Source organism: Rutilus rutilus, assembly GCF_951802725.1.
Source record: "Rutilus rutilus genome assembly, chromosome: 5".
NCBI lineage: Eukaryota > Metazoa > Chordata > Actinopteri > Cypriniformes > Leuciscidae > Rutilus > Rutilus rutilus.
Window position 1 is genome coordinate 34,397,226 of NC_140213.1, and position 26,161 is coordinate 34,423,386.

General features: G+C 38.7%; 1 protein-coding gene across 1 annotated transcript in view; it reads right to left on the reverse strand.

The window, feature by feature from the left end:
* The window catches only part of tspan9a (tetraspanin 9a), an 88,607-nt gene extending 66,399 nt beyond the window's left edge, over positions 1–22,208 (reverse strand). The window contains exon 1 of the mRNA XM_084409689.1: positions 20,511–22,208. Within this exon, the coding sequence (XP_084265815.1) occupies positions 20,511–20,864 (354 nt within the window). The 5' untranslated portion in view covers positions 20,865–22,208. The remainder of the gene's footprint in view (positions 1–20,510) is intronic.
* Between the last annotated feature and the right edge of the window lie 3,953 nt (positions 22,209–26,161).

A 26,161-nucleotide genomic window follows, 5' to 3' on the forward strand; every position in this document is an offset into this window, starting at 1 on the left:
GGATAAAATTTGGGGGCGGGGCTCCATTAGGGCTCCTCCCCTAACCGCATGTGATCTCACTCCAAGCTTTTGATAAAACTTGAGACCCCTGATTCCTTATGAATATATAATATTGATAGTAGGGGTGTTATGATTTACCGGTATTGATGATAATCGTGACATAATTTTTTTTAATATCGCTATCGTGTTAATAAGGGGTGTCACATTGTACCAGTTAGGGCTGTCACTTTACGTTCGAAAAATCGATTGCACAATCGATCGGACCAACCAACGCAAGTTTCGAAAACGAAAATAGGGAATCGATTTTAAGGGTCTTTTCTCGGAGCGCTTCCAGCTCGTCACGATACGCCCGCAGCGAACGCGCGTCACACAGCAACTGCAGGCTCTGACAAACACGCATAACAGCAAACTATACTTCTGCATAACGTGTCTCTTTTTACAACAAAACTGTGAATTCTGCCGGTGTGCAGACAGTCTCATGCATACAGATACAGATTCGGGCTACGCGTCTTCAGACGGCAGATCCTCAGCTATTTCACTTCCTGCCCTCCATCTGAATTTCGCGCTCACGTCACGTGAAACCAACCTACAGCCTACGTAGGCGAAATTTGTTTGACATTTCTAATCGTAAACACAGCCATGTTGAAGCCTGCAGTAATGTTTTTCATTTATGTTATGGCTTATTGTTTTTCGAGAATGTTGCACTCCTGTTTGTCATTGTGCACAAAACTTCATGCCAATAAATCATTAGGAATATTTGCTGACTTGTGCGCGTCTCAAGTGCCCTCTTTACGTTCGAGCTAATATGCCTGTTTGTTGCCCGTGGATTTGCCCATATTTGGCATTTAAAATGGAAACGACTTTAGACATGGAAAATCGATTTTACAATCGATTCAATGAACACTTATGTCTCAAAGATCTAACAGGATTTTTTCACAAAAGTGACAGCTCAATACCAGTATTGTCGATAATCATAATATTTAAATATGAATAGTACACATTTAATAATATGACACAGAATCCAATAAATAGGGTGATGTGAGCATTTAGCTCTAGATAATGCTCATGTGTAATTTATGTTTCATAATATTTGCAGCCGGAGGGCACACTAGTGAGACTCACAGCAGTAATAAAACATATGATGTTCCAGGAAATAACAAATAGAGAGGTAAGTAAAAAAATAAATAATCCCACCCCTTGTAACCAACCACCTATCAATCACGTAACCAACACTTAACAACATCACAGAGAACAACGGCTTACTATATACTATGAAAGTTGTCGAGGTCCAACATCCTAGCTGTAAGTTTGGCACAGGAAAGAACAGCTTCTTCAGAAACTAGAAAAAAAGTTGAATGGGTCCACTGTGCTTCATCTAGCATTGGAACTCATTGCATGCCACGGCATGAGAGCCCAGACTGGTGAAAATACACCTTGTACCAGTGTTTTATGAAGTTACAGAGGCTAAATCCATTCTACATGTTTTCTGCTTTTTATCAAGCTGACAAGGAGGGTTACACAAAGCATGTGATCAACTGAAAGGCCGCCAGTCATATTATGCTAACCGCAGACTGACCAAATAGATTACACACTACTAACATCAAAGCCTTAAGGCCAATTTATACTTCTGTGTCGAACTCCTGCCATGTCGTAGGTATGTGTTGCGCGCGTACCCTTCGGCGTACCCTGGCGTGCACCTCTCCAAAAATGTAACAACGCGTCAATTCTACGCGGACCGCAAGTGCTGTGATTGGTCGGCTAGAACCGCTCCCTGGGGTGTCACATGCTCCCTCTGCATGTATAATTGCGCGTCAACGCGGACAACGACGCAGAAGTATAAATGAAAACCAACGCGTTGCCTACAGCATAGAGGCTCTGGCGTAAGTCCGACGCAGAAGTATAAATCAGCCTTTAGGTATTATACCCCAATATAAATGTTGCCGACATAATAAAGTATAGTCTAAAATGGTTCCTTTCTGGTAGGTAGACATCATGGCAGTTTTGTTCCACAGAATCCAAACAAACAGCATAAGAAACTAAAGTGTAAACATCTGTAGCCCTGAATACCACAGTAATGTACTAAGCCTCAAATTATCAGAGTCTGCTAGTGTGTATTAGTGTATTATGTTACTCAAAATAGCAGAAAAGGGCAAGTGCTTCATCTCCCAGAGCACGGGGCACATGACACAGATGTGGTCTTCTTAAGAATAGGTCAACCGGGCTGCAAAAAGACCTGAACATGGCCTGTGAATAGCTTTCTTTGTATAAACCTTATTTTCTTCCTTTCATGTCACATGACCTTTCATTCAGGAGGAGGCTCATCTGGTGCTCAACTAATGGCTCAAACGGCCACACAACGATGACAAAAGACGGTGAGCCAGACAATTTGAGTATTATCAGAAGGATTCTGGAAAGTCCAGGCTGAAGCACACAGTGACAGAAATCTTACTGACCAGAGAGATTTCACTCACATTGGGGGCATCAAGGGAAAAAGATGGTAGGGATGTATACTTGACCTTCAGAACAGTTCATGTTCATGCATAAATATGTGTTGTGCTTCCTTTAACCTGCTCCACAGGGTCAGGCTAGGATCTGCTCGCAAGGCTTCGGATTTAAAATGCTACCACATGCATCTGCCAAATTAATTTATAATGCTGCTCAGGACTCTTTAAACCTTCAGTCGATTCACTTGTATTACATGTGTTTTCAAGGCCATATTGACATGCTCTTGCTGATTTTTTCTTTTATTCTCCCTGTTTACTGAGTTACTTCTTTTTACACAGTACCCTTCACACATTCACTTCACTTATTTACACAGTATGTGTAAAACCGATTCCAGAACTGTTACCATTCAATGCCCTCAAACTACTTTAGGGGTTATCAAACTTGCCAATAGACCTCCAAATAGACCCCTCAAAAGGCACTTGATCCTCTTAAAATATAATGTCAGCTGTATGGTATATTTAGGTATAAAAAAAATAAATAAAAATAATAATAATAAATTATATATATATATATATATATATATATATATATATATATATATACATATATATACATATATATATAAAGTGTGATATTATAAAGACATGGCAGGATAAGAAAAAATCAACATCTGCGGTTTGGGAATATTTTAGATACAGGAGAGATGGTGAGAGCCTGTCAAACTATCGTTACGGCAAAACAGAGTAGGGGCCATTCACACAGAACATTTTTGCAGCTAAAAACATGAGACAGGTTTAGAGATGTGTTTAAAAAAAAAAAAATTAAAACTAATTTTACCTTGAGCACTACGTAGAATGCTGTGTCATGTCATGTCAAAACAATGGAACATTATGAACATTTGCTAACTAAACAGGAAGAGATTTCAAAAAGGCATAAAGAAATAACAGATGCAGTCACATGTTTTTTATGCAGTCAATAAAGCTGGCTTCCACAAAAATTATAGAGACAAGTGTGTAAGGAAATACTGTTTCAAAATAGTGATTGAAATCAAAATTGATTTTTTTTTTTTTTTGCAATTATTGAAGCATACATTTCTTAATGATGCCATTGTATGTTGCAGCAAATATATGTCTCTACTGGAACAAAGATGTCTAGACCAGGCATTCTCAACTTTGGTCCTCAAGGTCCACTTTCCTGCAGAGTTTTGCTGCATCCTAAAGCTTAAAACTGCTGCCTTCGGTGGATGCACTCCAAGGTAGGAAGGCATCAAGGCACGTCCGAATCCAATGTTAGCTCCACTTCTTGTCTCATAAGATACCTTCATCTGATCGATTTTTTAAGGCAGCATTACAGTAGATGTATCTTTCTCCGCCTTGGACATCCCACAATCCTGTGTTTTTCACTGTGTGACAGTTAAGCTAAATAATAAAGATGGTGTCTGAATGTTGTATTTGGTTGGCAGTTTGGCAATGCTTTCCACTTTTGATGTCATATCGTCCCCTTGGAATTATAAGGTTCTATCTGACATTTTTGTCAAAATTGAGTTATTCACATATTCTTATTTTGTGACAACTTATTTACATTATGTGATGGTTTTTTTTTTAAGTTGTGTACATTTTGGGACTTTTTATTGAAAAAACAAAAAGGTTCTATCTACAAAGTCGAACTCTAACTTGGCTCTATAAGGTTCTATCTGCGCAAGCCAATCAGCACTTCGAATGCACAGAAGAGGACCAATCAGGATCAACTTAGTATTAGTATTAAAGAAATGAGTATTGTAGTAATTCAATATTTGCTTAGTTATCATCAAAGTTCTCTCTATTTTGTTGTACTTCATTATGCTGCCTCAGAAGTCAGTCCGACTTCTACTGAGTCCACAAAACTGATTTCAGCTGCCTTAGCTTTTGGATGCAGCCTTTATCTCTAACCTTCAAACCATCAAACTCACCTAGCTGTAACTTTCCAGCAAATCCTGAAAACCTTGATTAGTTTGCTTATTCCAGTATGCTTAATTGGGTTGGAGCAAAACTGCAGGAAAGTGATTAGAAGGGGTGTCTCCAATACATACTTTCAGTCATGAAGTGCACAGCACTTCTTCAATTTTATTTATATTCAATCGCTGATTCCTTCAGTCCTGTTGGCTGAGAGATTTCCCTCCCCATTAAGCACAGTTAAAGTGGAAGAAATGTGAATAAAACAATTGAGTATTCCTCTTCCTGAGGCCTTAGATAGACAGAGGCGCTAGAAAAAAAAGTGAGATTTTTCTCTTAGGGCTTCAAATGACTGTGTTTAAACAGACATTCCCTGTAGTGCTGTACAAAAGCTTTGCCATGCTATTAAAGTGCTGTTGCACTGAAATATTTACAGAGTGGTTGATGGAAGCTCAAAAAGGTATTTCTGTCATCTCACTTCCATATTTCTACATGCCACTAAGAATGTGAGTCAGATTACAGTGTTTGTTACATCTCTTTCTTGCTGGTGAAGCAGTTTAGAGTTGCTGTTAGGCTCAATGGTCACTCTGGGAGAGGATCTTTTCCATCATGCGTCAAGGCCGGTGATGAATATGTCAATTGAGCACACGTGAGGCAGCGGGATGACTTTACATCGCATTTGCCCTTTCCTGTAGCCTCTCTAGTTACATCCTGACCAGCTGTCCACTGATATTTCTGGAGAATGGCATCATAAATTGCTATTGACCCAATTATCCAGGGCCATTTGCCTATGTTAAGGTTGGTGCCTGATGTACTCTCTGACCTTTGCTCACTGGTTATTCATTTGTGGAACAGTAACATCACATAAAGGCGGTTCAAAGGGCAACATGAACAGTCAAAATGCATGATGGACTAAGAGACAACACAATTAATCTCACATTACTTTCATTATATAACTATATATATATATATATTTTTTTTTTTGCATCAAATCAGCATATTAGAATGACAAAATCATGTGACACTGCGATCACGTGTGATCACAGGAATAACTTTAAAGTATTTTGAAACAGCTATTTTAAATTTGAATAATATTTTATAATATTATTGTTTTTCTCTGTTTTTTTTATCAAATAAATGCAGCCTTGGTCATTTAAAACAGTTAAAAAAATCTTACTTGAGAGACTTACAGCTACTTGTCACTTTACTCTTAGTTAGGACGCACCGTTATGCAGTCAAACAAATACAAAGTTCTGGCATGAAACTCTAGATGGCGCAGGCTAATAGGTCATTTTACTCACCTGTTCATAATCACATCGTTATTTAGAGGGCACAGCTGATTGGTTCCTGCCGTATCAGTAGCCAATGAGCTCGCTGCTCAACCTTCAAATACATGGGTAGCATTTGCCTTAGCACTGCAGTGCGCTTTCAGAAACCCTACACCTTCCCCAGCTCCACCTGTTTAGATCTGTAAGGGGAAATTCATGTACGCTATATTGTTCAGCAGCAGCATGTCTTACTTGCTCACAGCAGCGTGTCGTGCATGTATTGGCAGTAGCAAGTCCTGTACTTGCTCTGCACTCGCATAAATCAACAGCAGCAGCAGCTAGGGATGGGGAAATGAAGCCTAATGAATCACTGAGGCTTTCCCCTGACTGTTCCGGGAAAAGATTCAAAGCTTCGAGAGTGTCGAGAACAGAGCCATCTGGTGCTCATTTAAAATAAAGCAGCCAGAAGCCTGTGTTAGAAGCTCTGGCAGATGAAGTAACCACAACACACTCCATAGTTTCAATGTTATGTGTACAAATAAAAGCCTTACATGTTTTTGTTTGATTTGTTCATTAAATAAATTAATTTTCTCTCCTCACAAACCCATCAACCAGACTGAGCCAACAATGACTCGTTAAATAAGATCTGGGGTTCGAGCCTTCTGACACCCAAAGCGAAACGCGCACGTGATTGGACAGAAAGTGAGGCTTCATTTGTTGTCGATCACGTGACTCTAGTAAACCAATACACACCCCGATACGGGGCTTCACTAAAAATCGTGTCGCATGTGCATGCACATCGAAGCTTCAGTGTCATACGTAACATCACTAGCAGCAGCAGCGTAGCAGATATATTGTCATGAGAGTTGTCATGACAGAACTATACTAATTGTGAAATGAGCACTTTGAGGTAATTAGTAGGGTTGTGTACCGAAACCGGGCACCGATATAGAACCGGTACCTAAGTAACCGGTGTGTAACCGGACCAAATCAAAACACCGATTTCGGTGGCACTTAAATGCCTCAGCTGTCGGTTGAAATTTTTGCCCTCTAGTTCTCTGAAACGGACTTAAGAAGCATCATCACCGTATGTGATCGCTAGTTAACCCTTTGACGGGTATGATCGTTCACACCGGTGTGATTAGAACGTTCAGACTGCGTGATCATCAACTTCTAAATTCAAATCTGCGTTCGCACGTTGGCTGGGGCTGAGCCAGAGAGAGACTCAGCAAAGCGCTGTCATATATTACACAACTATTCAGTGTTTTCAATCAGATAAGGTTTATTTTAGGTTTCAGACATTTAAATACACATAAGTATTAGAAAAACAACATTTGTGACACTGGACCACAAAACCAGTCTTATGTGTAATTTTTTAAAATTGAGATTTATACATCATCTGAAAGCTGAATACATAATCTTTCCATTGATGTATGGTTTGTTAGGATAGGACAATATTTGGCCGGGATACAACTATTAGAAAATCTGGAATCTGAGGGTACAGAAAAATCGAAATATTGAGAAAATGGCCTTTAAAGTTGTCCATTTCTATTGGCGATAGTGCTGCATCCATTCACAAAAATAAATGTTTTATATATTTAAGGTGGGAAATTTACAAAATATCTTCATGGAACATGATCTTTACTTAATATCCTAATGATTTTTGGCATAAAAGTAAAATCTATAATTTTGACCCATACAATGTTTTGTTGGCTATTGCCACAAATATACCCGTGCAACATAAGACTGGTTTTGTGATCCAGGGTCACATTTATAGTTAGTAAAATACACACTGATGTCTATGGAAGCGGCAATAACAACCCTTTCAATTATAAATGGACAACGTGTTTAGATACACATTGTGCAGGTAACTATAAAATTTACTCTATTCTTCTCACACTTCACCAGCCACTTACTTTAATGTATTTCGCGAGAAGTGGATAAATTGACATGTTGTAGGCCTAAATCTGACAGATTCAATTCTCTGAACTGTGGTGCTTACTAAATGGCACCCATTGTGCGTTATAGATCAACTAACATGAACCATGATCATTATAAAGGTTTCTTAAATGACAAAACACATTCACTTACATGTGTTTAAGAATAAAAATATCAGCCAAGGACTGACTGACTGACATGTAACGCAACCAATTTTTTTCCGCGTCATGTTTAGTGTGAAAAATGTAAAGTCGATGTCCCAGACCGGCGTATATCTCATAAATTATTCATTCAAGAACATGCAAACTTACTGCAACAATGGAGCCGTGAACTTCACATACTTCTGAAAATCCAGCCTTCAGTTGATCCTGAGCGCTCATTGCCATAGTTGTAAACATGACTGTGTTCTTATTCCATGAGGGGTTTCACAACTAACGCATTTAAAGTGATGTGTTCTAAAATAATGCTCCCCTTGTGCAGGACATGCAATAAGTCAGGAGAGGTGTCGTGTTTTGCCAGAGAAGTCAAAAAATGTAAAAAGAATTGCTGAAATTTAAAGTCCCTGTAAAGGCAATTCTAAAAAAAAATTCTAAACACATTATAAATGTTAGAAATGTATTGATAAAACATATTACAAAGACTGTGAACTGTGAAGTACTGAATTGTGGAGTTAGACCGTTAAACAGTTTTTCACCATTGCTGTGTTCCGGATTTTTTGGGCGGGGCTAAAACGGGGGCTCGATGACGCACTGGAGCCCCTGAGCTCCTGGACACGCCCCTACTTGATGACGCATCGGAGCCCCTGACGCTGCCCCTCCCCTAACAATATAGCACATTCATTCACATCAGTTTGCCGATCGCGAGTTACTGTCAGACTCAGTACTATTAGTTACTACAGCCTACAGTCTGCTAGCTAGCTATGCCTTCGTCACGGAAATGCGTACTACCTGGATGCGATCACGTACAAAACAGATCGGTGTCCTTATTTAAATTTCCGAAAAACGATCACATCAAGAAGAGGTGGATTAATTTTGTGAAGAGCCACCTGGATGGAGAGCTTAGGATCACCGCCAAAATCCGCCTCTGTAGTGATCATTTTACACAGGATAGTTTTATAAACTTTCGTCGGAGACAACTGGGATTCACTGATAATCCGCTGTTACTGGTGAATGGGGCCGAACCGATTATCTCCCGCCTCGGCCTTCATCCTCCCGTCGCGCCGACAACTGGAGCCATCGTCGGCTGGCTTTCGTCAGCTTTCCCGCGAGTGGGCGTGGTTTCAGCGCAGTCAGCGGACACGCCCCCAGCGTTTGAGAGCAGAGACTACTGCTCATTTTTGCAAGATTTTGATAGCTTATTTTATGTACTTGCCGGCTTTTTTTATCATTCAAATTTGGCTGGGTGGCTAATAACACCTTTTTCTGTGGTGTGACAAACTCAGAAAACATACTTAATTTTGACTTTACAGGGACTTTAAAGCTAGTTTGTAGCATACCAGGAATACAGACTACTTTGCTATTATTAGTACTGTAGTATTATTTAGTGTTAAATTATTGTATTTGGGTTAGGTGGCTTAGGTTTTATTGTGAATCTGTAATGTAATTTTTTTTGTGTGTTTTGTATTTAGACTAATATTTATATATTTACTTTAAATACACTTTTTTTTTTTTTATCATTCACAATCGTTTTGTAACGATACCCAACCCTAGTAATTAGTGAAAATAACATCATGCAATAAATGATGGAAAGTACAGTCAGCAAAGTTCTGCTAACTACTTCACTCTAAGAGCAAATTAAGCTGCATTTGATGCTTCTGTTAATCAACTAGCCATTGTTCTTTTTTACTCCATACATTTTTCAACATCATTAAATCTTTATGGAGGATGAGCATTCTACCAGAAACTTACAAACACACCTTCTTCCCTGTCTAATCAAATGAGATCAGTCACTTGGAGAGGATGTGTCATTTATAGCTTGCAGCAAATTGTTTTCTAATAAAGAATGATTTATGGGAGTATGAAACACCTTTATGACAAAATGATAAAACGAATTGAGTGAATTCTGTCATTCTGATCAGTTAATTACTGAAATGGCCACCTGTTTCCTTTAAAACACAAAAGTGCTTTCCTGCTGTATCATTTCAAGTGAGCAAAACGCAATAAATTAAAAGGGAACAAAAAGATCCAGTGTTTTCTCAGTTATGCTGTGCTGATAGTTGAGACTTTAAACCACAGTTACAGCCGGTACAGAAGTCTTTTCAGAGACTTCTCAGAAAAAAAGACTGGCCAAAGGCTATCATAGGCAGTGAGCGGTTATTATCGACATAGAATAACAATGTTGGAGGTCAAAGTTTCCAAAGAGACCAAGATGAAAAAATATTCACAAATCTTTTCAAGCGTACAGGCAATGAGATGCAAATTTCTTCCACTGTGTGAAAATGTTTTCAAGACTCATGATTATGTGGGTGTCAAGTAGTGCAGAGGTCACGTTCCAAACTAACTTGAGTGTGAGCTCATTCGTGGGTTTGTGTTCCCATATTAGCTTATGAAACGATCCACCTCAAGTTGCTCTTTCTTGGCACTCGTCAGGTCGTGTCTGTAATCCAAGCAGAATCATATTTTATGCACACCTGGTTGCTTTTAAAAGTCAAATACGAGCAATTGCAGCATCTGTTTGGAGGAAGAGAGCGTTTTCAATCAAGTAATTATACAGTTAAATATGTGGCATCTGTCTTATTTGCAGTAAACCTATATGATCAATCGTTTCTGGGTTAAAGAAAACCCCTGGATACGGATTCAAAGTAATGGACAAAAAATTGTTAAATGAGATCTCACTATATGCTCTCAGCCTCTCACTATATCTGCTTTGGATGCTGCGGTCGACCTTGGGCTCCTCTAGAGAGAGTAGTAGCTGAAAAACACATACAATTCCATTATTTGTGAAGAGCAGAGCTATTCAAAACCATAATGTTGCTTCATGCAGGGCTTTATTGATTGAGCATAATTTCGATTTAGAGTGAAATGACAAGACGGCGGGATGCCTATGCATTGATTAGGATGTGCAAGGTCAGTAAAAAAAAAAAAAAAAAAAAAAAAAAAAACCCTCAGAAAATTTTGCAGAATTTAGATTTTCAACATTTTTTAGGGCCGCTGCACTCTATTCAAGCACAATTCTCTGCATATGCAAACATTCAGCTTTTAATTAAAATATAGAATAATTTGAGACATCTGGAAGATTCAGCCTTGGGACTTTCCTGAGAGTTATTTTGATTGACGTGAGCTGTAAAGTGGGGAAGATTAAGCAAGACGGCAGCTTACCATCTAATAGAATTATCCCACTTATAATAATCATGAAAGTAGAGCGATGATTCATGCCAGGTCATTTTTAACCTCCCAGATCACGTTCGATTTAACTTCATTCCCAACGCACCCTGATCCAGGAGGTGAAATATAACATGGAAGGTTTATAAGACTAAACAATATGACCACAATAATGATTTGGCCATTCATATAGTCTTCATTACTCAAGGCTGACACCATGGTGTCTGGCGTTCACAGTGTGGTTGGAGAGGGCCCATATCCACGCTGAGCTTGGAGTCTATTCTTATTCTGACAGTGACAACAACCCACTCCAGAATGCACACAGAATGGCCCTTATCAAAAAGCTGTGCAAAAACCTGTCTACTGAATGCATGATGCCCCAGGGAGCTAAAACAGGCTGCCGTGGGTTGAATCTGAGATTTTTTTTTTTTCTCTGAAAAGTAAAAGGATCAAAACACAAAAATCGTATCCAGGCCTTTGAGGTTTTGGTAGGAATGCAATCACAGCTACAGTAATAGATCTAATTGAGATTTTTGCTCAAGGGACACAGAGTGAAGATTCCGATAACGACAGCGTGAGCCTTCCGGGTGACCTTATGGTGGAGGAGATGCTGGAGGTTCTTTCATCAGTACCCTGCAGCAGAAACCCAACCGAAAATTCCCGCTTGACTGAATGGAAGGCTTTACACAACCGCTTTGGGTCATTTGAGACCATCACGAAATCAGGGGCAATTCAGAATTGAACTGAGAATGCTTTTTTAAATTCAGACTCAATTCTTGAATTTGAATTGTGGTAAAGTAGCTTCAATTCAAATTTGAATGTGAAAAAGTGGAATAAAAAAAAAAAAATAAAAAAAAAATTGCAACTAAATTTTAACTAGAAAAGCATACGAATTTTAACCCTGAAATGCATGAATGTCAATTATTACATATTCGGGTCTTTAGCGATCCAAATCTATATCTAACACAGTTGGATCTCTACGTGCTGTGATAATATAAAACTCTCCTGATATTAGAGTAACAATTGCAGAAGAATAAAATAAATTATATTTTGTTACTTTTTGGAGTTCGGAAGGGTTCAGTTTGAGCAGATGTTTTATACCATCATCACTGTCATCATCAGAGTTAATTTCCCAGTACATTCAGCATCTGGCTCATATTCTCAAAACTATCATTTTCAACATCTTCAAAATCAATATTTTGATCGCTGACAGCTTCTTCAACAGATCCACCATCAAATGACAGTGACTCTAATATTTGATTGCGTTCAGTACTTGCTCTGCAGTAAATCGCTGAGCCATTTCAAGTTTTGCTGATGATACTTCCTATTCTTTTGTTTTCTGCCTGCGGTAACCATGACTGAAACGTCACTTCATCATTGAGTATCAGACATTGCCACCTTGTGGGATAAAGGTGAATTGCACTTACTGAGTGATAAAAAAATTAAATTATTGTTGCAAAAAAAATAAAAATAATAATACTTACACACCTCTGCTCGTTAGCAACCCTATACGATTTTTACAAAAAAAAAAAAAATGTTATAATTTTAAATATTTTTTCTTGTTATATTGTTTATAATGAATTAATTGAGATATACTAAGAAGGTTGATGTCTAACTTTAAAAAAATGAATGAGGAGGAGGGTAGTGAATGATATCCTGGGTAACCTAAGACCAGAGATATGCATTTAAAAGTTAATTGTTGGCTTCACAAGACATTCTAAAATATATATATATATATATTTTTTTTTAAAGCCTTGAAGTTTTAAAGGTTGTATCAGTGATTTCAGGACAGAGAGATCTGAGATCTGCACACAAAAACAATTGGTTTCACCAACCACTCAAAACCAAAACAAATAGTGTTCCAACCAATCACCGACAGGGGGAGGGTGTTGTGAGGTTTTGTGCTCGTGTACGGTTGCACGCGAAGTCAGAGCTGAAGAAGAAGCTGGCTCAAAACCTCACAACACCCTCCCCCCTGTCGGTGATTGGTTGGATATATAATGATAGATAAATGATACAATGATAGATAAAATGTGATACAAGATAGATAGACAGACTTGGCATTCCAATTCAAACTCCAAGTTAACTTCCTGTTAGGTGTGGACACTTTTATTCAAATTCATATTAATATTCATCAATTAAAAAGGGAGAACTTTTCATTCTGAATTTCTCACACCCCTGTCAAAAATGCAGTTCTCCAGTTGCTGATGCCCCATTAAGTATCCACTTTCCTGTTAATTAAACAGCACAACAGTAACCAAGACAAGCTCTGGTGTCATATCCCAGCACCAGGTGAAAAGTGCAAGCTGGGAGAGTCAGGCACGATCTGACATGTTGGCATCGATTTCCTGCATAATTTGCTTGCAGGTGACAGGGAAAGTGCTGACAGGGGCATGCTACTCCTGCAATCTGCATTCATTTACAGGTTAGGTGAAGATTAGCATTGATTCATCTGCCATGGGTTGAGCTGGGGGTGGGATGGTGAAAGTTTCCCCACTCAGGAATGATCTATGAAAGACTAAATCAAGAATGACTTTGAAGGAACCATTTCAAACCACTTCATAGTCACATGGCATAATGATGATAGTTTCAGCTACCTCCAAAACCAACATGCAGAAATTTACCCAACAGCTTGTGAGATGTGATATTACCCCACAGTAAAATGCAGTACGGTCAGTTAATTTCAATAAATTGCAAATGAATGCATACAAAGATATTAAACAGCCTCATTCTGAGCAGCGGGCTGCAGCTTTGCCTTTCATTTCAACTGGTTTGTGGTCCTCAGAGGTGCTATGATGTCATTATCAGAAAATGCTTCTTGATGAGCCATGACATCTTCCATATGACTTTGTCTTTCCTGCTAAAATCATCTTGTTCAAATGGAGGGCTGCTTCCCAGGATTTTTTTTTTTTTTTTCTCAGGAAAAAAGTAGGCTAAATTAATATTAGATTCAAAGTGCTATGCTGCACATTTAATCCTGCTATTTTTAGCATTTCATAAAAGTCAATAAATGTGCTCTCCTTCCGACACACATTTGGTGCTCCACAGAGCTTTCCATGTGTCCTGAATGAGCATCCATGAGGTAACTTGCACTAATACTGAAGGAGCATTGTGATGGTGTCTGATTTTTATCAAATAAAAAGATATGCCAAAATGAGATGCTATATTGTCCTCCAAACAATATAGAAATATAGAAAATAATAATTATAATAAATAATATTAAAGGGTTAGTTCACCCAAAAAAAATAAAATTCTGTCATTAATCACTCACCCTCATGTTGTTCCAAACCCGTAAGACCTTCGTTCATCTTCGGAACACAAATGAAGATATTTTTGATGAAATGTGAGAGCTTTCTGACCCCTCCATAGACAGCAACGCAACAACCACTTTCACACCCCAAAAAGGTAGTAAAGACATAGTTAAAATAGTCCATGTGACTGCAGTGGTTAAACCTTAATGTTATGAAGCGACGAAAATACTTTTTGAGTGCAAAAAACAAACAAAAATAACTACTTTATTGAAGAATTTCTTCTCTTTTGTGTCAGTCTCCTATGCTGTTTATGTTGTAACCACAGTGCAGCGTTTCCGGGTTCTACGTCAGAACGCAGACGCTGTTCATGTGAGCACCATGACACTTGCGTGTGATGCTGATGCAGGAGTTGGCCAATACAAAGCCGGCATTCTGATATCTTCATTTGTGTTCCGAAGATGATATTACGGGTTTGGAACGACATGAGGGTGGGTAATTAATGACATAATTTTTATTTTGGGGTGATCTAACCCTTTAAAGAGATCGTTTGCACTTGCCTGACACATTTCACATACTACAAACAGGCATAACAAAAAAAATCTCACCGAGATAATGATTGTATTTTAAGTAGGGCTGCCAATTCATTTAAGTATTAATCAATTACACAAAATGCTGATTAACTGACTTGCAACCAAAATCTTGGTGTTGCATGCTCTACCAATTGAGAAACAGAAACACCTAAAAGCCATTCTGAAGCCATTATATAGTATAATGTGAGATAGAAATTAATATTTAAGTCGTTAAATTCAAGCTCACGTAAACGTTTCCCTCAGCTGCGGCTGTCAATCATTCTTCATTCGCAGGGGCATAGTTTGTGGGGGGGTTGGGGGGGAGATAACCCCCCCAATATTTAAATCTATGCATTACAACCAAAAAATGACTCAATTTTATAGTAGGCTATATATAAAATAATTTATATTTTTGATTTTTGTTATCTTGTTTTTCATGAATGTATTTTACAACGATACAAAGAGCAATGTGTAACGTTTTACCAGATTTAGTGTTACACTTATTGTCTCTAATTTGTTCCCCACTAAACATTTTTTTCACAAAATGTTCAGATCTAGTTTATAATAGCATTTATATCAGATTATGATCATATATATATATATATATATATATTTTTTTTTTAGATAATGAAGTTGTCTGTATTAAGTAGATTGTGTTTAACACACAAAATAGTGATTATCAGTTCAACACAGAGTTATAGAAATTCTACTTGATTAAAAAAAAAAACTGCGCTGGTATCGGTATCGGTTGATACTCCGAATTTTTGGTATCGGATCGGATCGATTCTGGAAAAAATGGTATCGATGCATCCCTAGTTTTTTTTAAATAACATGATGCTTATGGTACAAGACACTGACAAAACAGTAAGTCCCATGCAGCACTTACTTAGTTCCTGCATTACATGACACTTCAGCAGGATTATAACAGCTAATAAAACGCTGAAAGAAAGTGCTGAATGCCCTAGGCTGTATTTCTAAAAACACAATTCATCAAGGTCTTAAAAAAGAACAGTTAAGATTTTGACAGATAGGTCTGTGTTTCTATGGTTGCCTTCGATATGCCCTGTACAGCTCTTTGATTTATTTTTGTACAGGTAAAGTTATTTCCTCATGGGGGTAGACAGGAGAGAGGAAAATATGACAAATTAATCAACTGAAATGTCTCTCAAGGTGTTATGGAGATATGAGAACATATATTGCCCTTGGGTTAGGGTGACTTTATTTTTAATTGGGCCATGAGCCGCTATGAATCAGAGGCAGAAGTGAGAGGGCATAATCTGACCCGCTCTGTTTCTGAGAATTGGCTCAAACTCTTAAAATGAAGGCCATAATGCCTACAGCCTCAAGTCCACTACTGAACAGGCCTTTATCAGATCACTACCTCTGGGCTTCAGGCCAAGTCGATGGTTAAGCAATGCATGTATCTCTGGAAGTAAAAAAAAAAAACACAAATAAGGTACAAATAAAGAGAAACCTAGACCATTAACAGTCACAATAGCTTTAATTCTAATGTATTTAAGTAATGTAAGGTTGTGCAGAACTAATTCTATATAAAGATTCTTAACCACTTCACAATGTCATGCCCCCTGTAAAGAAAAACATTTCCAACTGATCCAACCAGATCCTGGAGCTAATGAACCCTTCCAGGAGACACAGGAGGCAATACGGTACAGGAAATCGAAGGTCTAGATGCACTTATTGAGAGAATTTCCCCCAGATACGCAGAAAACTAAGCAGCTAAGTAAATTATGTTAAGGAAAGAATGTGGTAAACAACTATATCAGATGCTCAAATTGGGACTAATTGCAAATCTGTCGCATCCAATTCACATTAAATTCGCAGTGCAGACAAAAAAAGGCAAACAGTTCTAAATGAAAAGGACAATACTGTGGCGACGATCGACAAAAGTGGTTTATTATTTGTTCAAACGGTGAACTCCTTGTCGTGGTAGTTGCCGCAATACAATCGTCTTTGTGTAGAACTCATTTGCTGTTTTTTTCCTTCACAAAGTGTGTAAAGATTGCAGTTTGTTAGCGGTGTGAAGTTTCATGTTTTACCCAACACTCATTCAAAAACATTTTTTATTTTATTTGGTCAGAAAATTAGCAAATTAGAGCTTAGCCTGATTTGTATTTATTTATTCATTTTTAATTTTATAATTCATTGAGAATTTTTGGTCACACTTTAGATTAAGGTCCAGTTCTCACTATTAACTAATTATTGACCATGATTTTTGCCTCAATAAACTCCTAATTACTGCTTATCATAGTTAGTATGGATGTTGTTAAGTTTAGGTATTGGGTAGGATTAAGGGATGAGAATATGGTCATGCAGAATAAGGCATTAATATGTGTTTTATAAGTATTAATAAACAGCCAATATCCTAGTAATATGCATGCTAATAAGCAACAAATTTTGATGGATGAATGGATGGATGGATGGATGGATAGATAGATAGATAGATAGATAGATGGACAGATAGAAAGATTTCTCAGAATAAAAGGTGCAGATTGACACACTTGCCAGGAGAAAGTGTTGAAGGTAAAAAAAAACAGACTTATGAAAGCTTGCTAAAACAAAGAAAATCCTGCTGGGAAGAGTGATTAAAGCTCTTAAATGGATTTCACGCAGAAGAATGAAGTAAAAGAATGAATGAGATAAAGAAAAAAAATAGATTTGCTACCCTGGATGGAAGATCTATAGGAAAACAGACATTCGCTAGTAGGGGGGGTGGAGGGTGAGTGTAACTGCCGCAGTGTAGACCTCCACTCTACTGCTCATTTGTTCGACAGCACACACCTTTTCCTTTCCAAAGTACCCTGAGACTGCCACTCACTATGTGAGCTTTGAAGAAGCACCCACCGACACCAACATTTCAAACTCCAAAATGTCAACCTAGTTGATTAAATCGACAGACATCCTAATCTTCTGTTACCTTGGACCAAATGGGAGATAAATCCCCTGCAATCCCTGGAGTGAAACTCAGAAACTGCAAAGAGGCAGCAGCTTTATAAGGAGCAGCACGCCTTTGGAGCAAACTGCTGAGATGGCAGTATTGTTTGAATAAGAATATGTTTGATGTCATATGATAATTGCGGTGAAATGAGGCAATGCATTCAGTCTTTTACAAAGGATGTTGTGGGGCATCCTGATGTAATGCTTTAGCCAGCCGTAAGACTGTAACAGGATAGGAGAAGGACAAAAAAACAAAACAAAAACCAGTCACTGAAATATTCCTGTGAAATATGGTTCAGCATGATTCGAATGATATAGACAAATTACATCAGCTCACAAGAAATAAATGAGGTTGTAATGAATCTGGTGAGCTTATCTGAATCTGAAAGGTTGATGGCGTTATGAGAAGGTACATGTAGCCCAATCAAAAATAACCAATCGATATTCATTAACAATTAAATGATGTAATGAAAGCTAATGCAATTTTTTGTAAAAAATACTTTATCACAGCTTAATGTTCAGCGATACCAATATAAATGGTGCGACTGAATGTTTGGGGCATGTTGCTGAGGGTCCTCCAAAAAAATAATTAAAAAAACGCAATCGTTTTTTAAAGCATTGGAAATCTATTGTGAAATGTGCTTAACAAAATGGTAAACAAAAACAGACAAAAAAACAATAAAATAATATTAATAAGTTAAATATAAATTAAATATATTAAAGATACATATATTTATACAAAATATATGTACAATAACAACACACTATGTATTACATTGCAAACAGCAACAGTTCAAAACTGACTAAATCTAAATTGAAAAGACAAGTAGTTACAGCAGTTTCTCGTCAAGTAGTATTTGTGACATTCCAATTGGTGCCACTAGGGCAAATTATGAAGCATTTCTCATGAATAAAATAAAAAAGTAGAGGGTAATATAGACATGGTGAGCACTGACCCATTACAGAATCAGGAACACAGCATGGTGTAACAAAGCTCACCACTAAATGCTATAATCTGTGCTGAAGCTGTCCAGCTCGAACCAAGCTAATCCACCTAAGAAAGACCAGCCAGATGGTCACAAGCAACTGCTGAAGTCCTGTACGGGAGCCTGATGACACGTCTGAGGTTCATGCTTCTATTTATCTAGTGCCTTGAGTTACAACCGTAAGCTCTGTGAAGAGGCAGCAGGCGGCAGCACCTGGTTCTCTAAAGCGAATGGGGTGACAGGCTTCGGCATTCCACAGAATGGTAACCTTGCAATTCCTGGAGCACCAAAGCACGAGGAGCGTGGTCACAGGGGTGTCATGATACAGAGTCGCACTCTCCTACGGAGATCACCAAGCTTCGATCGCCATCACTCTCTGAGGAATGTCGTAACTCTAAATCACACTCACACGCTGGTAACTGCACACGCATAGTTCAAGGACTTTGACTGCTGCCCATGCTGGAACGACCTCATGGGACTCAATTCAGGTCGTGTGAGGAATCATTAAAAGAAAATTACCACCAGAACATCTAAATTATCTCTCAGCAGGAGCTGCATCACCAGAGGACAAGGTGGTTTTCGCTGCAACTACTCATGCGCACAGACACACAAAACTAACCTATAGCCCTTGTTTTTTAAAGAGCAAGATATTTCAAGATCATTCTGACAGTGTCATATCAAAGCTCACAACCCTTGACCACAATCCCACAGCTACAGACTGGGTTAATGCCCCGCTGAACTGCGAAAGCACCCATGGGGGTGTCACTCTAGGTTAATCTCTAGTGAAAAAAGATCACACAAGCATCATGATAAACAACTTTATTACCTGCCCTTCGACACTGCCACATGTTGTTCTCCTTTGCACACCTTTTAGACTTATACCTCTACCAAGATCAAAACAAGTCTCAGGACTCTGGTAACGTGACGGGCTACCCGTCCTGTACTACATTTCACAACTTAGCTGGATTTTACTGAAGCTCTGTATTTAATCTCTCTAATTTAATTTCTTTTTGTTGTCATAGACAAAGAGGCGGATAGATGAGGGAAGTATTTTATGCAGTGTCAGACTTCAGACCTCTAATAGTGCCCCAGATGTGCCCCAGATATTACTTTCTGAGAGTACGAGTGTGAGGCGAACCTTGTTAGCTTACGCGATTAACGTTTATGCATGAGTGCCTCTGCACAAAAGACTTAGCCTAATGTCCTCCACACACTCTCCCCCATCAGCTTTTAATCCACTACCTCCATCGTTCTGAGATATGCTTCACAAAAACATGCCCTTTTCAAACTGACTGACCATCCTCATAAATCAACAGTAAGCCATATAATACCAAAAATTCAACAGAAACACCATCAATTGAGTGTTCATTGAAGCAATACAAATCTAAATGCATTTAACAGAATAAGTTGAAGACAAATCTCTCTCACTTCAGTTCCCAGAGTTTTAATTGAATGTGATTAAAGAGAAAACATGGACTGTTTTCTAACGATCCTTGTGTAAACATCACAGCAACTCATCAAAGCAAGTCGCAAGCTAAACCCATTCTAGGAGTGTGGCACAGTTTTCCCAGGGTGCCCCAGGAGACTCAAAGGCAGCCAGAAATAGTAGCGAGTACGTAAATGAGAGCATGGCTAGCCTGACGTAACATTGGAAAAACACATGACAGAAAAGTCCCAGTACCGGCACGGGGCACTCTGAGGAGCATGCACAATGACATCTCAATGTATATTTGTTGCCATCAGAGAACAAGTAAAAGAATTCTGACCATCAAGCGGCCGCAAATTTTCAGTACCTCACTACCTGTAAAGGAAGAACAGAGCAGAAGAAAATTCAAAGCGTGACTTACCCAGAAGATGAGGTTGAAGACAAACATCATGTATTTCAGACAGCACAGGCAGCCTCTGGCCATGTTGCACTTCTTGAACTCTAGAAGGAACACAAAGGATAGATCCAGATAAAAGACCACGTATTTGCTGCCTTTAGGAGCCTTGTACTTATTACTGCTTTTGTCGTCGCCAGCCGCCCCGCTCTGAGCAGCAGTTTGCGCACGTGGGCCAGTGGACCCGTAAAAGGCGCCGGCGGTAAAGCCTCGTCCTCCAAACGGCAGCCCGGAGGTGGAGGCTTGGGCAAAGTCTGAGTCGCGGCTGTCCACTGAGGGGCTACGGTGGATGGCGGATTCCTCGCTACTTGACTTCTCCATGCTCTGGAACGGAAGCCGCGTTCTTTATTTCATTCTCTAGCATGTCTCTTGGAATAGCCCTTGAGCAGAACCTTGAACTTGTGCTCTAGTGCTCCAAAAATACTAGTCTTTCTTTTTCACACAAAAGATCAGGATTAGGTCAATCAGACAGTGGCTTTGCAAAATCGCTTTAGTGGCAGCTTGCACCGTAGCCTTGCTGTAATATCCAGAAGCATTACTCCCACGAGCAGGTGCACGTTGAGTGTAACTGAAGTTTAAGCAGTATTCCTTCACCCTACGCCCCTCTTTACCCCCTAAAAGAGTGTCCACCCCCAGCCCAAGCAATGTCCGGCTTGGTTCAGCTGCTGCTCGATCCCACACTCCTGCCTGCTGACCTCAGTTGATGAGTTCCCACAGCCTTCTAACTTCCACCCCCGTTCTCCTCTCAGGATTTTGCGCTCCGAGAGACTCTCTAGATCTCCCTTTATTTTTTTTTTATCCTTGTTTGCCTGAATCAATCACGCTGCTCTGATTTAACCACTCTCCGGCACGGCATTCTGTTCCTTGCTCCTCTCCTCCTCTCTCTGACTATGCTCTCAATCACTGCTCTGGTGCTGATTCACGCTATTATCAGCAGCAGCATCTAGTGGGCATTCCCTCCCAACCTAGCGCAAAGCTCTCACCTCACTCACTCTCTCTCTCTCTCTCTCTCTCTGCCTGTACTCCTCTCAGCCCCTCCCCTGCCACTCAGATCACCAATAAGGCAGCAGTTACTGGTGCTAGCCCCTCCCCTAGCCAATACAGCAGCTTTAATATGCTTATCATCCCTGTGTTTTATGCCTATACATGTTCAGTGCTGTCAACTGTGCTGACTGGCCAGGGGCGAGTCTGGGAGGGCTACGATGAATTAAAAAAATCATGAGCTGATTGAAGAGGAGTGGGACCCGGGGGAGGAGGGGGAGTGGGACCGGGGGAGGAATGGTGGGGTTGGATGGGGCAGGGAGATGAATATGAGACCAAGCACGCAGCTGCACATTTGACTATAGCAAGTGACTGTGGATATGTTCATAAAAAACAAGGAGCTTTGAGTTGCAATAAGTGCAAAAATAAGGATCTGAATTTAATAATTTAATCCGTAACTTACATTCATGGGTTAATCAAATATTACTATGTGATATTTACAGAAATGTGGCAGTGATACGAAACCTGTGATCATATTTGGAGGTTGGTGTGTGACAGGTGTTTACTACTGTAAAACCCTTTATCCATACTCTCCCATTGCCGTTTAAGAAGCATGGATAAACTGGCAGTGGATCAGCCTCAGGAATTATGGCACCATTTTAAGCATTGACACTGGATAGTTGCTTGAACACGAAACTTGAGTACCTGATGCATTGCTGTGCACTCACACCAAACATGTGTTTTATACATACTGTAGACTGTAAATGTGCATAGTTCCAATTTCCTTTAAAAGAGTTCATAAGTCAAGAAAATAGTTAATTTGGCAATTTAAGTTTTTCAATTTCAGTATCTAGCTTTTGTTAGAGAAACTAAAGTGATGTGTTGGCTTAATAACTTAATAGCAAATATTTACGGACGGATTATCACTTCCAAATCCAAAGAATAATTGCTATAAGGCTAAATGAAAGTTTACCAAAATATTTTCCTCGTAATCAAAAGAGAATGCTAAACAATCTTTGCTAAATATAGTACAGTAAAATAATATAATATATTATATTATATAAAAATATAATAGGCTTACAGGGTCCCAGGTTTGAGTCTGACCTGAGTCATGCCCCAATCTCTCCAATCAACCCCATTGCTCATACTTGGATTAAGGAACCATATTCACCTTATTCCGCCCCGCCCACTTTTACTTCTGTCCAGTACTTCCGTTGTAAACCAACTTCCGGTTTAGCGGACCCTCATTCAATTTCGAGGAGAACTGCAGAGAAGTCTCACTGATAAAATGTCACATAAGATAAGCTAATTTGTGCCAAATGTGCTATGTACGTGTGTACCAACAGCACAGCAATGCACTGTTTCTCGGGGTAATTTTTAAACGACTTTTAGGTGTTTATATGACCCGTCTGCCTGTCTGATCGCAGCCCGGCCGATGTGTAGTGTTTAGCCTACATTAGCCACACACATCTAATGTTGTAATGGTCTCACTACAGGACACATACACATGCTATACCTTGTTTGAAAGCTATGGTCCTCTAGAATTCAGTCGCTGGATTTATTTTACAGCCATTACTTGTGTTAGAGATCAAACAATAAGAAATTGCAGCTAGCAGTTAGCTAAGCTAACGTTACCCTCTTGTTCATCTAGTTGAGGCTCTACTTTCTTTCTACACCAGTTCGTGGCTATTTTTTTCTCATCTGTTGGCTATACACTGCAAATGTATCTGGTGATTAAGCAAACAAACTGTGGTGTAATAATGTTTCAAACTTTACATGTAGTAGTGTTTGTGCACATCTTCATAACTAAGTAATAGCTATTAGAAAGACACAGCTTACAACAGCATACAAAACGCTTTTCTCACTTTTATTAAATACGCAACGTCCACAATGAATAGGCCTAATTACATGATGAATTTTGAATTTAAACTGCATATTTCAAAAAGGCTACATATATAGCTGGTTTAAATAATTTGATTGTGGCATTGTTTCAAAAGCTTCAAGTGAAATGTACTTTAGTACGTTGCAGCAGTTGTTAATAACCATAGGCCAACGCATTTGGCTATAATATTATAGTCTATCTACTTATATCAAGACAGATAACAGATTGGACCAGGGCAAACAAAGCGCTAAGTAGCTAAACCAGGAAGTGAGATTACGCAGATGGCGCCACCCAGTGCTACTTCCGGAATAAGGTGAATAACCCTAAGTATCAACCTTTAAGGTGTCCCATACTGTTTGTGCTCCAAATCTTATATCAGAGTTTTGATTTTTCAGAATAAAAGTTCAATCTCTTGTCATTCCAATTTCACCTTCTGAAGGATGTGGCAAATGAAATTCAAATGTATAAATTGAAAGGAAAAAATCTTATAACGTGAATATTGCCCAACCCTATTTTCTATAAAAAATAATAATAACAAAAATACAAAACCTAAACCATGATATATCTTCAGACAAGCATATCATAGAAACTTGGAGGTGGACCACAAACAATGTGGTGTAAGCAACATTTGCAAGCATGTTTTCAAAAGAAAATGTAGAAATCTAGTTCATTTTACTGTCACGCCTCTGGGCTAGGTCAGCAGGCACTAATGAAGCATTTCAAGCTGCAAGTGTGAAACGGTTAATTTGGCTACTTAGATCAGCGAATCAGCCAGCTGTCATCGATCGTTGTGCCTCATCACATACTGCCTCTAATTCACTGTGCTATCTTTCCTGCAGATATCCAAAGTGCACCCTGTGTTTAGTAGCATGATTCACAGGTTTAAACATCTCCTAATATCAATGCTATTGACAGCGCTATAGAAGGTCTTGATTGAAGAATCTGGCTTTATTCAGAGCTGGAAACCCCATGTGGAAAGCTCCACAATGCAGAGCCCTTCGGGTTGAAGTCATCAGTCTGCTAATGCCTGATTCAATATCGCCTGCGTCAATGCTGGCAACGTGGGTTGATGGGCATTCGTTTGGCCACCTCTCGAGACATCTACTCTTGATTCTGTCCTGTGCAGAGGGCACACGCTCAAGACCACACGCCGAACTCGATACCCACAAGAGACTGAGCTCATACTGACTGACAAAAAAAAAAAACACACACACACACACAAGCAAGCACGAGTTCTCTTGTGGGAATGGATGCATGCACACACACATACACATACACACAAAAGTTGTCTTTGAAGTTTGAGAAGAACGGCGGTGACGCAGGGATTGATGGGACTGCAATTTACAGCACTGGCCTAAAGCTCCAGAAATGAATTTGTATGCATGGATAACAATTACACAATAATCTCAGTTCTGAAGGTGAAAACATTTCAATTTCATTACTGTAATATGGAAACATTATATAATATTTGAATCTTACAGTATTTATACAGAGTTGTATTTATTGTACTGAATTTTAAATATATACATTTTAATTTAAAAAAGGATGACTTGAAAAGGATGGACAAAAACAGGATGACTTTCATTGCTGTACAGTAATGAGATACCAAAGCTTGTTTTACTCTATAGGGAGTGAATTGTCTTTTTAGTACTGAAATAGGTGAAACATGACAGAAGAAACCATGAAATAAATTGATTAAAAACTGATTTTCATATGACAGATCAAATTGCTATGGTTCTATTGCTATGGATTATATTTTATGGAACTTCTCAAAGGAGCAACTAACCTCAGCAGTTGAAGGGAAAAAAACGTAATAGTTAATTAGTTAGTTTAGCATATATAAGGAAATATACAAAAAATGAATGAGGGTCCATTTAAAATACAGCTACATTATACAAAATTATTACATGGCTTGGTTGAATTCTTTTGTAGAATGCGGTCAGTTATTTCTTGATAACAGACCGCTGCTAAGTATAACACACCGTTGCCATGAAAAACAGAGCGTTGCTATGGACGCAGGATTCTAACCGTAGAGACTGAACGGACTATTTTCTTTAGCGGAAGCAGTACAATCGTTTTTAAATTAATAAACTCCTTTTTAAATCAATATTTTGTGTCAAATTATTGATTTATTTGGTAGGTAGCCATGTAATAAGCGGGATAATGTAGGGCGAGACGGTTGTTATAGCGAATACAACCCCTTCAGGCTGATTCTGTCGGGGTTGTATTCGCTATAACAACCACCTCGCTCTACATTATCCCTTACTTAGACAATATATGCACTTTTACAGTAAAACAGTAAAAATTATAAAAACATATATAAATAAAATATCATTAGAAATTTAAAGTAACCTCATAATTTTCAGTAAACAACTATAAATGTTTCCAAAAGTCTTTAATTTAAATATCTGTTTCTCGCTCCATGCCCTAATGTCAGAAAGACATTTGGGACATCATGGTATTTTTTTATCAAATAAATTTGACAACCAAACCCAAGCGTATATTTAACATGATTCTTTGTTTGCATGTACTGTAACTTCAAACAGCACGTACACAAATTCAAACATGCACATAGGAAGGGACTTTGAGAGATCAAGAGACAAGTAAAAAAAGGCTTCAGAGAAAGAAAAACTGATTTTACACTGCTGTTCCAGTATGATACAAACCTGCCAGTGTGAATCAATTGAGCCTAAATGATAAAACAGAGTGATCGCCACCTCAGTAGTTACTTTTTGACAGTTCACTCCACAAAAAA